Source organism: Cervus elaphus, chromosome 18, assembly GCF_910594005.1.
Source record: "Cervus elaphus chromosome 18, mCerEla1.1, whole genome shotgun sequence".
Lineage (NCBI taxonomy): Eukaryota > Metazoa > Chordata > Mammalia > Artiodactyla > Cervidae > Cervus > Cervus elaphus.
The window spans coordinates 40055361-40072099 of NC_057832.1; the positions used below are offsets into that span (position 1 = coordinate 40055361).

General features: G+C 39.6%; 1 protein-coding gene across 4 annotated transcripts in view; it reads right to left on the reverse strand.

Moving 5' to 3' along the window:
- RAPGEF5 (Rap guanine nucleotide exchange factor 5) overlaps nucleotides 1-16739 on the reverse strand; it is a 232784-nt gene that overhangs the window by 32601 nt on the left and 183444 nt on the right. For all 4 annotated transcript variants that reach the window (XM_043871607.1, XM_043871605.1, XM_043871608.1 and 1 more), the window contains 7 exons: nucleotides 15070-15148; nucleotides 11397-11541; nucleotides 10110-10207; nucleotides 8314-8344; nucleotides 7289-7367; nucleotides 4794-4943; nucleotides 1027-1124 (listed from right to left, as the gene is read on the reverse strand). In XM_043871607.1, coding sequence (XP_043727542.1) covers nucleotides 1027-1124; nucleotides 4794-4943; nucleotides 7289-7367; nucleotides 8314-8344; nucleotides 10110-10207; nucleotides 11397-11541; nucleotides 15070-15148 — 680 coding nt within the window. The remainder of the gene's footprint in view (nucleotides 1-1026; nucleotides 1125-4793; nucleotides 4944-7288; nucleotides 7368-8313; nucleotides 8345-10109; nucleotides 10208-11396; nucleotides 11542-15069; nucleotides 15149-16739) is intronic.

Here is a 16739-nt window from a genome sequence, read left to right on the forward strand (position 1 = left end):
GCCCTCTGCTATTCTGAGGCCCCGGACTGCAGCAGGAGAGCTCTGGGAACTCCCATGGGAGGGAACCACAGGAAACGTCTCTGTGTGGCTGGGGGTGGAAGGGTGGGACAATGGGAGACAACTAGAGTGCCTCCATCACCAGGAGCCCACAGTAACCTGCCTATTAGATCCTCCTCCTTTAAGAGGTGGGGGGTGGCTAATGGTATTATTGAAATCTTGTAGATAATTTTACATGAGGTATTTTTATTATAAGCAGTGTTGGTTAACCTACATGGTATACAGACTCGTCCATTATATACATAAAAGGAGCCTAGCTGGAAAGACCCATTCCTGTGATGACTGCATGGCACAGACCAGGACCCTGACTCAGGATGATATGATCATGATGTGGTAGAGCCCACTTTTTATGGGTGATGGATCTGAGGCCTGATTCTACCATCCAGAGAGCAACCACAAGACCAAGGTTTTTAGGAACAACAACAACAAATCATCTAGTTAAGTATAAAGGTTCTTAAACTTAAAACTGAAAATAACCTACAGTGGGGGTTTCTCCATTTCTTCATATGCTTACTCTTTAGTGGCATCTGATGTTGCCCATTTACACAGGGAATGCTGATCATGTACCTTCTCTTCAAGGGAATGGCACGCTCAAAGGGCACCCAGGGGACAGAAGAACAGAATCTCTTTCCCTTTAAATGAACACAGGACAGATTCCTCAGCCTGATCTCCATATATCCACCAGGAAAGAAGAAATGGAATTAAGATTCTTTTGGAGAAAGTGTCCCATCTCTCAAATCCCTTGTTCCAGAGAGGCTTAGAGAGAAACAGTGCGAAGGGTTTTCAGTTCTTAAAGACAGGCCTGCCTTTGATTAGCAAATGTAGTGTTGTTTGACAAGTGTACTGTTGGCTACAGAAGGAAACAGCTTGATGTATTTTTCTAACATTCATTTTAAAACACACAAATACATGTTCTCAGACTGACATTCGTGCCTTTGTGCTTCAAGCACAAGGCCAAAGGTAACTCACCAAAGTGTCGGCCAGGTCTTTCCGGTAGACATATATCCGACCAGAGGCATCAAGGGATTTGGAGATGGCCAAGTTGTTTGGCTGAAGCTCATGCTTTTCTTTATTTACAGAAAAGAATAATTAAAAACACAAGAAGAGCTAGTATGCATTCACAGTACTGCTAAAGAGTGAAATCTGCCAAAGAAAAATACTTAAAAGTAAATGGGATGTGAAGTAGATGTAATTCAGTTCTGCATATGCTATACAATGACACCAGATAATCAAAGCTCATTATCCACAAAGAGGTACCCTCTTAGGATTCATTCTTATAATATTTAGTCATTTTTTACACAGAACAGCTTGGGGAAGAAGGTAAAACTCACTCTTCATTTCATATCTCTAAAGTAACCATATGAAGACTTCCCCGACAGCCTAGTGGTTAAGACCCTGTGCTTCCATTGCAGGGGGCACTACAGGGATTCGATCCCTGGATGGGGAACTAAGATCGCACATGCCATGAGGCAGGGCCAAAAAAAACAGAAAGAAAAGAAAGTAACCATACAATAGTAATACTGGTAACAGCTGGGTATATCTCTGTCCTCATCTTTATGCAAATACATATGTGCACACATGTACATATAGTCACAGCTATTCATATGTATACATTAATAATCATAGATACATATATATTTGTAATAATTCCTTATGTGGTTTTATATTCTGATTTTACTGTAAGTACTTACCCACTTGTCAAAATTATTTATATATGCCATGTGTAATTGGTTATATAATAGTCTATTACACCATCATTTAATCTTTCCTCTATTGTTGAACATTTAATGGTTTCCAATTTTTTTGTCATATAAATTAGATAGCAAGATACGTGCTAAATACCAGCAAGGGGCCTGACATATAACAGGGATTTGATAAATGGGATCTATTATTATAGCAGCCATAATATATATTGCTGAAGTCAACATCCTCCTGCATAAATCTCTGACTCCTTATAGATGATTTTTCTTAAGACAGGTTCTCAGCAGTAGAATTACTAGGTCAAAGGGAATGAATATCTGTAAAGGTTTTGATACAAGCTGCCAAACTGCTTTCCAATTCTTATGTCTACCAATACTCATCATTACTTTGAATAAGTTTATTGATTTGCTAAAGTCAAAAATAGATTATTGGTATATTTTATATTTCTTGACCACTAGTAAAGTGAATATTTTTCATCTATTCTTCTTCTATTTTATTTACCTATTGTTCCTATCCTTTGGCCATTTTTCTACCATAGCTGGATTCATAACACAATATGCTTCTCAAAGAAAAATGTCCTCCTCTCACCTGCAAAACACAGAGGGGAACTGACCAAAGTGATATTCAAGTTTATTCCACTGTAACACAATCAGTGTCCCCTAAGGTAGCCCTTTATTTATCTAGCATGGTTGGAAAATCAATACATCACATATCTTTTTTTAGATAACATAATCAGTTCAAATGCCAGATTTTGTTTTGAACATTTCCGCTTGATACAGAGGACAAAAATGATACTCAAATACATTCTTTACTGCCCAGCATCGCAAAGATCAGTAGTACTGTCATGTCAGGCTGTTGACATCTGCTGTAAATGGTCCCACATGGCTGGGCTCCGACGTTCTTATATATCCTCCCTCCTTGTTTAAGCTACAGCTTCTTGCAACCCTCTGTATATTCATAAATACCTTAGATATGAATTTATAAGAGCCATTCTGCATTTGCTATGAAATAAAATGGCATGGTTTTCTGACAGCCATTTTTCCATTTGCTAAGAACTATTTTTCTTATTGTCAGGTTTGTCACTATGCCATAAACAATGAAAAGTGATAGAATTTTAAGCTCTGAGTAACTGGGTAGGTTTCTGTTACTACATACATACACTTCCCCTGGGCACAAAACAGCTAGAAGCCTACTAAGAGCTGTGAGAACAACAGTATTAGTCCTGTCGGAGAAACCGACATGGCCAACATGTATTTTCTTTTGAGAAAGAGAAAATAACAGTAGATGTCATTGTCATTTCATTTTGACACAGCATTGAAAACATTATTTATTAAAAATTATGTAACTAGAGCAAGGAATACATTAGGTTCTGTGGGCTTTTTTTTTTCCTTCATAAGAACATTATTGTTTGGGGGATATGAAACTGCAGGCAGAAAGGTTCTTAACAGACAAAACTACTAATTGATGAAAAATGATGGCATATTTCCAAATCTGTGAGGTAATTCAAGAGATAAGCTCGTATTGCTAGTGATGATTAGCTATGAGTATATGCACATCAGAACGCCAGATGAATCTAACTTAATAAAGTGTAAAAATGGTATTTCACAGCCATCAAATAGATAGTGGGTAGTAAAAGAGCCATTCATTAATTCCCAGATGCACGTGCGGCCCTGGGCCGACACTGGGTCAGCTTCCAAAGGGGGTGGGCGTCCACTGTACCAGCAGGCCCTCTCAGGGTCTTTCTTTCTCCAGCACCTTTTGTCTGCATGGGGACCTGATGATTATTTTCTGTAACAGGACTGCCTTCAGAGGCAAATGCTCATTCTGATGAAGCTGACTATTGTCTGGAATCATTTAATATCTTTGGTCACTTAAAATTAATATACAAATATCATATTATCTGGAGTATTTCCTAATATATTTTATTAGACATTCAACTACTCTCTGAACTCCCTTAAAATTCATGTAAGTCCATATGTTCCTGAAACATTTGCTCTTTTCCTCCAGGGAATGTTTTGCTAGGAGGCATGATGCCCAGGGAGAGGAAGTAAAGAAGCACTGGGACTGGGGAGATGAGCTGCATTTGTTTGACTACGTAAACGATTAGCTTGTAGGGCCGTTTTATCTGCCTCTGAGTAACAAAGCCGAAGAGACAATGTTCCCTCACATAATGCTTTAACATCAAGTACATTCTGATCTTCTCCTGACTCTAGAGTGATAACAAAAGGTAAACAGAAATGCCCTTTATCTACTCCCCCTCCCCTGCACACATGATCTCTGGTTGATTAGTTTACGCTGTCCTCCCATTTTTCAACTACTGAGGCTCAGTCACTTTCTTTGCGGTTTTTCTCAGGGTTAATGAGATATTAAATAACGATTGTAAGGCAAAAATGGAGGCCAGCGACACAGAGATCTGACAGGCTCCAGTGGAAGCGAAGGGTTCTGTTCAGGTCATAAGATCAATAGTGTCAGCTTGTAATCTGTGTGATCTTATTCAAAACACACAATAAGCCATTCTCAGAGGATAAATAAGGCCCAACAGAAGACTATAACTGAGCTCACTCCCCATGTCTACCTGAAAGAACACTGCCTGTGAGCTTTTGGCTTATTGTACAGTGTTTGTTTCCTTCAATAGGGAGTCTTTAAGTATTAACTTGTCAGCCGGTAAAATGACTAGTTCAAGGCTGTCTTTCTTTTTGCTTCCGAAAGTAATTTCATCCTCTAGCAATTTCCCAAGTTATTTTAAACATGAAAACAGAAGGCTTATCTAGAGTACAAACTATGTAAAGCTTTATAATACATTTCAAAGCACTAGCACGCCTCTCCGGTTCTTGGGGAGGAAATTCAGTATCCAATGGTACCCAACTGTTGTCATGGAAACACCTCTGGTAGGAGGCTTCTCATTGTTAGGGTGATCACCCAGCTGCGGACCTAGAAGGGACGCACTGCACATTTACTCTATAAAAATGTCAACGCTCTCCCTTTGGAGGCAAGCCAGTGAACGATTAAATATTCAAAGACAGAATATAACTTACCCCCAGAGAAGGTGACGGCCACCAGAGCCAGATCCTCTTCTGCATGTTGGATCTTTTCTGCCACAACCCTCAGGATCTCCTGGGCTGTACTGGAAACAGTGGCCTTCACGCTGACGTAGGAGTGCTCCGTTATGTACACGTGGCAAAAAACTACATGAGGTGAAAGAATTGTGAGTAAACAGAACTGTGGCCACAAGGTACAGACCTTTCCAAATCAAGGCACCCACCACACTATGCTCTTTAGTACCGGACAGGCACAGCTAGATTTACACGAGGACATGGGCGCCCGAGGGCGTGAGAACGGAGCCATGTGCTTACACACACATGAGATGGGGGCATTACAAAGCAGGTGAGCAAGCTGCAGTAGTCCTCGGGCCTCCCAGAGCATACTGAGAGACCTATGTCATGCCAAAGCTCGCTGTGTGCTCGTGGTAGGAGGCAGCCCAACCACAACACAGTTCAGTCTAAGCAACATGGACTGGACTTCACAGGCCCTTCCACAAGGGTTACCGAGATCTCCCAGAGCAGCCTACAAAAATGTCTAACTCATACATTTTCACTTTACACTTCTCCTCTCGACAGTCCCAGTGGCTCAGTAAAGACCACCACGCTTTGTTATTTGAATTCGCATAAGCTGGCGTGCTGCAGTCCATGGGGTCGCCGAGTGGGACACGACTGAGGGACTGAGCTGAACTGAACTGAAGCTTTATCTAAAAATCTGTCGCTTGCTATGGTTTTTGGCTTCAAGCCTTCTTGATCTTTTAAGAATCTCCACCCCCTGCCTGTATCAAGGTGGTAGTGAGCTTAGTTTTCAGATGGAGGTCACACTCCAGGCTTTTTAATTTCCTTTTTCTTGTCTGTGGTACTACTCATTATTACAAGGGCATTATCACTACCATGGTGAACAGGCCCAGGGAAAATATTCCTTTATGATTTGACAGTGGAAGCTGCCTTAATAGCGATGGAAATAGCTGACATGTTATGTGCCTCTTATATGAGCCATTATGAATGTATAAAACACTAGCTTCTTTAGAAAAGACAGGACAATAATATACTTAAACATTCTTCTTTTCTAGATTGAAGAAAAGAAGTACAGTGTAGCTCCTAGAGAAGTTTCATATGCAATTTAAACGGCACCACAAAAATGAACCAGGAATGTTTTCACAGAAATGCAAATGAAGCAAAAGACAAACTATGGGTTTACTAGTATAAACCTCAAAGTAAACACACTTTGACAGAGGCACTGACAATATTTTGTTTTAGGTTTGATAGGGTGTGTCATTCAAACTCTAGCATCCAACAAACAGCTGTTTTATGTGTGGTCAGTAGACCCATGAGAGAGGAAAAAGGCTTTTTTCCTTCCATAGAAAGATGGAGTTTTGGAGCAAGGCAAAGATGCAGTGTACAAAATGCTAAATGTGAGGAAAGTTTACATTGTGCTTAGCAAAATGATGAACAAAAACAGTCTGAGGCATCTTGAATAACCCTTTGAAACTCAGCATGGAAAATTAAACAGCTAATTGTGAGACAAATGGGAAGGGAAGGTTAGCAACTGAGAGAGAAGGAGGTGAGGTTTTTCTGTTCCTCCACTTGGTACAGATGACGTGACCAACACCCTCATAAGCAGCTCGTTATACACAAAGGATGGAACAGAAGAGGAATCTCTGACATTTGGGTGCTCAAGGGTTCAAGAAGTTGAGCAAATATTCAATGTCTATACTTAGAATTTTGGCACTGTTGGGGCAGGCGAGTTTAAAAAGTGTCCAGTCATAATAGCATGAACATCTGAATGGCTGTTTCCCAGCTCTGCACTTGACTCCACCTTTACCCTACCAGGAGGAAACCATTTCCTGTTCTGCTATAAAACAGTAAAGCAGAAAGCACGTCAGCACGGTCAATGTGCTGCAAAGGTGCTTCCCCCGCCCTGACCTAGGCGCCCTCTTCGGACGGCAGGGGCGGGGGAGTGGGATGTCAGGAGCCCTTTGGGCAGGAACGCTGACTGAGGACGCCCTGCCTGTGCAGCACTGCCTGGCATGGCCTTGCCTAGGAGGGGTTTCCATCACACATCCTTCCTTTCATTATTCCCGCCAAGATTTTCTCCTCTAAATCTCAAGGACTGACTCAGTCCAAGCCCTGAACAGTGCTTTCAGCGGACTTTCCAGTGAGTCACGGGCAACGGACCGACAACAGGGGAGAAGGCAGCTAAGGGCGCCTTTCCAGTCCTCTGCACCTCTCCCCAAGGACGCAGTGGACTCTGCACAGTCTCCTTCCCTTACGTCCCAAAGTAAAGATGTCCTGGCTTCGGGGACAGTACTCAGTGATGAAGAAAACTATACCACGGCAAGAGAAGAAAAACTTTCACTGTGGATGCTAATGTGCTTGTTGTGGTGGGGGTGGGGCAGCTGGAAACAGTTACCGCCAGGCGGAGGCGTTGAAGTTGTGTTGTTGTGTTAGGGTTCTCCACCTGCCCCCAACCTTGTTCAAATCATACTCACTTTCCTCAGTTTCTGTCACAGTTCCTCTGTGCTGGAGCCAGTTCTCCTTAAGACTGAATTGGTGGAAAAGGGCTTTATTCTGCAAGAAGGGAGAACAAGAACAATGAGCGAATGTACTGCTGCCCTTTGGAAAACCACAGCTGTTTGCAACATGTTCCAAAAGAGTGTGCCAGTTTTTTTTAAAATATGAAATCCATCGTCTAATCTTAGAGGAATAAACTGGGAGTTGCCTCAATTAGTACAAGTGGAGGTGGAGAGTCTGAGCAACAGGACCTTGACCGTGGCCAAGGTCAGTGGCAGGGACAAAGCCCCCAAATTGATTCTTCACAACATGCTGGAGAATACAGGTGTGATTTTTAATCTCTGGCCACTATAAAAGTCCACAGCTGCTTCTCCTGAGAAAGATATGGTTTCCCCACCCCAACATCAACCTTACTTTTGGATAAGGCCACTTCGAGATAGTTTCATACTTCTGCAGTAGAGCAGTGACTTGCTTAAGGGAAACAGGTACATAATTCATCATGATTATCCGTCACCTGACATATCGGCTCCTACAAAACTTGTGTCTGATGTGTCATTTTGCATTTCCCCCCTGAAGCTGAACAGGAAACATATTCACCCCGGCTATAATCTCTCTCTCTCGGTTGGGTTGAAGAGTGCAAACCTTTTTCTTACAAGACTTTCTTACTCTTGCAGGCAAAAAAGTCTTGCATAGATGACTCTCTATTTTTACATCAACGATTAACAATCAAGTTTATGTCATTCAAGGGACATTGGGAAAACTCCAGGACTCCAAAATGCACTACAAAAAATGCAGAAATGTCATAAAGTCAAGGGCACCTGGCTGAAACTGGATCCACACCAGCTAAGTGAGGCAGGAGCAGGGAGGCAAGCTGCAGCCCCCAGCTCCGTGCCTGACCCCGCTTGGGTGGGGACAGCATTCATGCTAATTACGCAGAAATGCCAAGTGGGGCAAGGCAAGGTCCCTAACTCAGATCAGTTTCAGAGAGAAGGGTCTGCCTCACCTTCCTTTGTGGTGAGTATTCATCTACAGTGCTGAAAGGGAAACAACAAGAGGTCAGTCTCTGTCTCAAACCCAGAAAAATGCAGCCACTGTCAACAGACACTACTTTTCAGGCACCATGCGGAGATTTTCACTTTTCAAAACGGTAAAATGCACAGTATTCATTCATTTATGAATGAATGTAAAACACTATGTAAAACACACTTGACATTAGGATTTCAAGTGAACCAGGAAGAAAAGAAGCTATTTATTCAATATGTATACTTTGCCTTCTATTCACAGAAAGTGAGCATTGAGGAAATAACTGGACTTACTCAGTCCACAGAAATTCTTAAGTTTATTCACATTTCACTAAATCTTAGGTGAAATTACTGTTCTTCAGACAGCTAAATAAGCCAGCCAAGGCTGTTCTTTTCCAGGATGTTTCGATGTGTGGTAAGACTTGGGGGGCCTTCAGAAGGTCCCCAGCTCAAATTGTATTCCAGCACCTAAAAGATATTTCATTATCTCATACCAAAGAGGCAAGAATCATGACTTAGATCATGTTCTTAATTATATCTATTATTTCCCATTTTTATGTAAGTTTTTAAGTGGAATGTATTAAATTACATTAATGCATTTAATGTATTTACATTTGTATTAAACCAGAATTAAATTTTCCCAATTGTAAGACCTGCCTTACAGCATAGATCTATTTCCAAGTAGGGTATTATTTTGATGTAAATCTTTCTTTTTTGTTTTTGCTTCATTTGCTTGTTCATATTTTCATATTAGTCTTAGGTGATAGAAATTTTTTACAGTGTAGAATGTGATGATAAAAGAAGACCACCAAAATTCATAACATTCATTATTAATACCCTGTAGCTCATTTCTAAACTTCTAAATGTGTGATTTTCATGACTGGGACAAAGGTTTACACACGATTTGTTTACACCCTAAAATTATTTGTATAGCCTTCACTGCATAGGATCTTCCTTTACTAAACGCAAGTCAGGCTGTAAGTCTCTGACAATGTGAAAGGCTTGAATTAACATTTTCTATGAGAAGCGCCATTTATGACTGCTGAAATCTTAATATTTTGTCACAATTTGACAACAGATGTGTTTTATGTTTAAAAAATAGAAAATACATTGCAAATCAGAGAACAATATTTCCCTTCAGATTAACTTTGCAGGTATATCTGAAAACTGAATAATGACTTGATGTTTTCATTTACCAAAATTATGAAGAAGAGTTAGTGGTAAATCAGAGTAAAATCAGGTATTAGCAATTTGAAAGACTAATGATAGATACCTCAGTGATACCTGGACATGACAAAAGTCACAGAGTAAGTGTTTCCCTTCAATTTTTCTAAATTGATAAAGAAACCTCAGGGAATCCATAAAATGAACTTTAAACATGTGCCAAGGTTTGCTGGGAATTGTTTATAAAACTTTTTTTCCTATCCCATTAGAGATAGCTATGAACCCCTGAAACGACAAGTTAAATATTTACACTTATAAAAATAAATAATAATTTATTAAATAATTGTTCTTATGCACCCAGACTGTCATGGCTCAACTGGTTCCTATCATATTGAACAGGGTTTTTAAAAAAATAGCCAATAAGCTTGATTTAGTGTTCGCTCATCTTGAGATATAAAAACAAAATGCATATTCACTACTAGAAAACCTAATGAATCAAGATAAATCCCAGATCTGAAATGTTCAAAATGATCTTTCTGAGACACCTCCCAATTCTGTCGTATGTGGTGCTGCTTTCTCTTACCATCTGTGATGAGGAGAATGAAATACTCACTGACGACGGTGCATTCCAAGTATCTTCTGAAATTCTTTCAGTTCTTTTTCAAGTACTGGGTATTCATAGACATCGTCCAGCACACTCCTGTATATGGTCTGGGGTGGGGTGGGGTCAGAAAATGGCAGCTGAATTGGTCTGGTGTCTATTTTGTAAGGATTAAGACTCAAACAGTGGGTAACCTGATCAGAGAGATAAGTGGAACCCAGAACAATACAAGGGGTTAAACCAGGCACCAGGGAGCTCCTGAGTGGGGCTTCCACCTCAGGCCCCTGGCTCAACTATGTGGCTCTCTGGCAGCCCTCGGGGGCTATGGGTAGGAGCTACTCAAAATTCCCAGGCCTGTTCTACAACATAGTTTTAGAAATAACAGCCACATAATTATTTGGGAGGGAAAAAGAAATCTATTGAATTAAATTAACCAGTTGTTTTGAAAGTAACAGTAGTTTAATCAGAGACTTAGTTTAAACCAGTTTTTAACTGGATGTCTAAAAGATATTTGAATTTTGAAATCAAAGTGATTTCTTTCATGAAGACAAAGTCAGTTTAGACACTTGCCCATTCTGAAATAGAACTCTTCCCCGAACGGATTCCACTGTCCCCCTCCTCTGTATTGACCCGCACAGCCAACATGCTTTTGGTGGCCAAAAGAGTCCAGCTGTCTACAAACTGTCTCCAGAGAATCATCTGTGTTGAAAAGACACTGCAGCTTACTCATGATTAGAAACACATATCAGCTTACCTAATTTAAAATGGAAATCTAGGTTTAGCATCAATTTTATAAGTTATGATTGTTTTAATGTCTCAAAATATACCAGGTCCTGAAAAAGTTTCATAATGCATACATTGTCAATATAGTTCTTATATGATAAAAATAATATTTTATCCTACTACTGTAGGTATGGGACTGGTTAGTTTAAACCTATAATACATCTCAACATATTAGGCAGTATCAAATTTTAAAGTATGTTTTATTTAACCTTCCTTAATTATTTCATTTGCAATTAAAATTCTCATGACAGGTAAAATAAATAACCTTAAATGAGTGCCTTTAAAACTTGCCTTCTACATTTATTCACATATAATTATTTAAAGTTAAAAATTTCTAACTATGTAAATAATATTTGGCTTCAGAAGCCAAAACAAATACTTTGAATCATAACTTTAACATTACAAACAAGTTAGAGGACAGTAGCATACAAATTAGATTACTGAAATGCACAACTGAAAATAAAGTCAGTCATTCAGCATCAAAGAGTAACTGAATAACTGGAAGTTTTACGTTACCTTTAAAAACATTTTTGAATGTTCATCTTCATGTAACCAGTCTTTGTACAGAGCAATCCACTGAGAAACAAGATGCAAGACCTTCCGTTTCCGACAAGGAACATCTGAATTTTCTTCTTTGCCTTGATACTTCTTGGCAGAATAGGTGCAAATAGTTAAGAAAGAATACTGCATTTTTGCAAGTAAAAATATGAAGAGATCCATTTATTCTTGTTTTCACAAAATATGTTAATGCACATTTTTGAAAAAAAAATCTCCAAGTATCTGTATATGCAGGAAGAAAAGAACATGTGTAGGGAAAGTAACAGGTGTGCACTGAAAAAAGCAAAAGGAAACCCAGAAAAATGATTTACATACACTTGGTGGCAGGCCATGAGGATAAGGACTAGATGATCAAACTGACAAATGTATCACACAGTTCCACAAGCAGTGAGGGTTAATGCCACTTTGAAGAGATACCAGATGGGCCATTAATCACAAGGGTGGCTTCAAGAGATCTGGCCTCACTACATAGGTGGTCACTATTTCCATCAGGATGACATCAGAAGTAGGCCACATACACTTTGATCCTCAGAAATTTACATTCTAAAGTAGTGCCAAATAAGCATGGATTTCTGGACCATAATTTGTGGTGTGATTCAACTGTCCATCCCCAGGAATTTACATGGAAAAAAAAAAAAAAGAAATGGATAAGTGTACAAATATAAGTAAAAAGGGCTGCTAATTTAATTTTCTCTGGAATAAAAAATATTAAATAGGAGTAACTTAAAGGCTTCAACCACTGACGACAGTTAAATAAATTACTGCATATTCATTTAAAGGGCTCTTTTGTAGCCATAAGGCTGATGGTCTAGCACTCTATTTGCTGACACAGGGCATCCACAATATACTATTAATTAGGAAAGCAAGTAAGAAAAGAATATGTCAGGATCATCCATTTCTATTAACTATGTTTATTTACATGGTCATTGCCTGGAAAGATATATACTGATAGTTAACAGTGGCTTCTTAAAGTAATGAGATTTCAGAGAACATGAATTATTTTTATTATACTTACAAGCATTCCCCAATTTGTATACAATGACAATGTGTTAACTATGCAGTTAAAATTAAATAAAAATAACAACCTCAAAGGCAACAAGCTTAAAACCTTAGGAATAAGACAGAAGCTTGGCACTTTCCAAAACATCCTAGTGTTTTTTGCCTCCCAAATTATCGTTTCTGAGTATCTTGGACACCTTAAAAAATTAACCAGAAATATACCAGCCCAGGCTGGATGCATGAGACAAGTGCTCGGGCCTGGTGCACTGGGAAGACCCAGAGGGATCGGGTAGAGAGGGAGGTGGGAGAGGGGATCGGGATGGGGAATACATGTAAATCCATGGCTGATTCATGTCAGTGTATGACAAAAACCACTACAATATTGTAAAGTAATTAGCCTCCAACTAATAAAAATAAATGAAAAAAAAATTAACTAGAAATAGAAAATGCTATGACCCCAAACACAGGTAGGCTTTAGGGTTACTGGACAGGATTATATATTCTTTAATGCTGATATATAATAGCAAAACAGGGACAAATTCTGTATCAGACTTTGTAACATTTTTTATAATCTGCTCATTTAAAAGAAGCATTTATTTGGGTCTTAACTGCAGGAACTAGTTCCCCGACCAGGGATCGAACCTGGCCCCCTGCATTGGGAACACAGAGTCTTAGCCACTGGGTCACCAGAGAGGTCCCCTTTGTAGCTATTTTAAAACATAATTCAGTCACTGTATCCCCAACCTACAAAAGTACATTAAGGACTGAGGGATAAAAAGATGTGGCACGTAGACACAGTGGAATACTATATATAAGATCACGGCATCCGGCCCCATCACTTCACGGCAAATAGATGGGAAAACAATGGAAACGGTGACAGACTATTTTTTTGAGCTTCAAAATCACTGCAGATGGTGACTGCAGCCATGAAATTAAAAGACTTTTACTCCTTGGAAGAAAAGTTATGACCAACCTAGAAAGCTTATTAAAAAGCAGACACTACTTTGCCAACAAAGGTCCATCTAGTCAAAGCTATGGTTTTTCCATTTGTCATGTATGGATGTGAGAGTTAGACTATAAAGAAAGCTGAGCACCAAAGAATTGATGCTTTTGAACTGTGGTGTTGGAGAAGACTCTTGAGAGTCCCTTGGACTGCGAGGAGATCCAACCAGCCTATCCTAAAGGAGATCAGTCCTGAATATTCATTGGAAGGACTGATGCCGAAGCTGAAACTCCAATACTTTGGCCATCTGATGCGAAGAACTGACCCATTTGAAGAGACCCTGATGCTGGGAAAGACTGAAGGCAGGAGAAGGGGATGACAGAGGATGAGACGGTTGGATGGCATCACCGACGCGATGGACATGAGTTTGAGTAAGCTCTGGCAAGTGGTGATGGACAGGGAAGCCTGGAAGGCTGCAGTCCATGAGGTCACAAAGAGTCGGACACGGCTGAGCAATTGAACTGAACTGAATAGTATTTATATATATAAATATAGAGAATAGTATTTATATATATAAATGGTATCACTTTACTGTACAGTAGAAATTAATACATTATAAATCAAATATACTTCAATAAAAAATGTAAAAATAAATAGGGGAGAAAAGTTATAGATAACACTGAATATTTTAGAATGGATACATCTGGGGGAGGGGGGGCAGGAAATACTTAAAATCCTTGTTATTTCACCATGAAATTAAAGCAACTAATTCAGAAAACTAACTCAGAAAAAAAAAAAGTACATCAAGGACATCTGATTTCTTTGATGTTTACCTGTGAAACAAACTCAGGCAAACACAAATAATTTGTTAAAGTATGCATTTCTTCTAGTTTTTCTCTTGAAAGGTGTAATATAAGGATTTATCTTGCATTATTTCCACTTATGCAAATGCTTTTTTGTCTTTTCCTGTGACCTTCATGGCTTGACTTCTGATAAAGAAAAAACTCTTCCTTAAACATTGTAAGTCAAGACACTCTTTTGGATACCGAGTGTGTTTCCATGGCATGGCTTCCTGGCCTTTGATCTGTTGCATCTCTTCTAGTCATTGTATGCAATCCTAAAGCCTCCTTAACTGGTCATTAACCCTCTAATCACATCCATCATCCTAAAACCGCGTGCCCTGACAAAGCTCTGAAATGATGACAGCTGATTGGGGGTGGCAGTGGGGGGGTCAGACCTCCCAAGTGGGAAACCCTTGTCTTCCCCAGGATACTTGCCCAGAAAAACACTATCACATGCATGCTTCCCCACCCATGTGGTCTGGCACTAACTGATTGATTGTCTTCTAAGTTCAGTTACTGCCAATCCACTCAACCTCTTGACTCTGGGGTTTTACCCAGTAGGCCAAATTCATCTCTAGATTCTAAAGCCTTGTGACACAGGTTTGAAGAAAACATAATATCGACAATGTACCCACGACACGGAAGGTGAAAGCAGCAGCTCTGCATCTCTGGTGCCCCCTGCATACTGTCTCCTTTCATCTTTCACCTTGGCGATCATGACATTAATATTTAACACAGCCCCACTCTACTGAGGGCTTGAGTAAATGAAGAAAGGCAGTTAATTCCCAATGTGAGACATCTGTCTGGGAGGAAGCCGACACGGCACCCTGAAGCCAATGAAGGATATTGCCTCAGCAGCGCCTGGCACAGGTCGTCAGTTGTCATGAAGACCGTGTACGTGAGAAGGAAGTCATCAAGGAGAGTCTCTGCAGAGAGAGGAAAACAAACACAAGGTGAGCAAATCGGAGGTAAGAGGGCCAAGCTGCTCGGCCAGGCTCTGGAAGAGTGTGCACAGCAGAAATATCAATGGTGGTGGCAGTGGGAGGGGTAAGGTTAGGAGAATTTTAGGACAAAATACATTTATTAAAGTTACTTTTAAAAACTCTTTTATAGAATGCCTCAAGCAATGACTTTGTTTTTTTTTTTATTACAAGGCTCTCTAAACATATAATTTTGTCATCTGTTTTTTCCTTCCCTAAACCTCATCTATATTTGCGGGTACCGATGTTATGGAAAACCAGTGTAATAAAAAAACATGCTTTTAAAAATAAATTTTATATGATTTCTGAAGTATGCACTCCAGACCTACAGGAAATGACACCTATAAATTCTAATCCCTGGAGGCTCAGATGGTAAAGAATCTGCCTGTAATGCAGGAGACCTAGGTTCAACCCCTGGATTGGGAAGATCCTTTGGAGAGGGCATGGCATCTCACTCCAGTATTCTTGCCTGGAGAATCCTCATGGAGAGAAGAGCCTGGGGGGCTACAGTTCCTGGGGTCGCAGAGTCGGACACAACTGAGCCAGTAACTACAGCACAAAAGTCATTTACATAAGTCTAGGATAAGAACAATGGATAATAAAAGCCAGAGGATACATGGCAATTTCCAAGGCTGTTCACCTTTATCTCTTGAAAGTATCTGTAAGAAGTTGGGAAAGTGAAGAGTGATTTTCTTACTGCTGTGAAGAGAGACAGGGCTGAGTCCAGTTAAAAATGGAGAGCAGATAAAAAGGATCATGACATACTCCTTCCTAATTCCTTTTCTACCACTTCAACACAAATAGGTCCCATTTTTATTGCCTCTTTGGCTGAGTGCTCTTTACAAAGTCCATCTTACATATAATATGAAACTATTAAACAGGCAGACTGACTGATCTCCAATAAACTTCAAAAATGATAGAAAGACATGTTCAGAATGCAAAGCAGACCTTTCGCCATAGTAGTCTTTATTTACTCTCCACATCTTAAAATTCATTGTACCCTATTATTTAGTTTTCATGTTGTTTACATTCTGGATACCAAAATTTTAGCTATTTGAAATAGTAATAAATTCTATAAATAGTGAGCTTGTGTACTTAATAGCACTGATGCTCCTTCATACTACAAATGTGAAAGTAGAAAGAATTGTCCAGAACAGAACTCTATAGCTCCATTTTGAAGACTGGAAAAATTCCATACTTTTAGAAATAACCAGCAATTCTCCTTTAAAAGTTATCAATGTAAAACAGACTGTTTCGAAGAATACAAAATTCTGATAAAAAGAGGCTGTGAATGACACCTACAGCCCTATATCAGCTGCAGGGGTTAAATTATTTCCATGGTTTGTTTATGCTGCAAAACAGCAAGATACTCTTGATCTACACAGGTAAGGTGGTTGCAAATGGTAATGGGTTACCAAAACTTCTTGCTTTCTAGAAGCTCTTTATTAAAATGAATCAGAGGTGTTCATGAAGAGCATTAGGGATTTTTTTTTCAAAGGAATTTTTTTTTTTTCAGATAAGTAACAGTGAAAAAGTC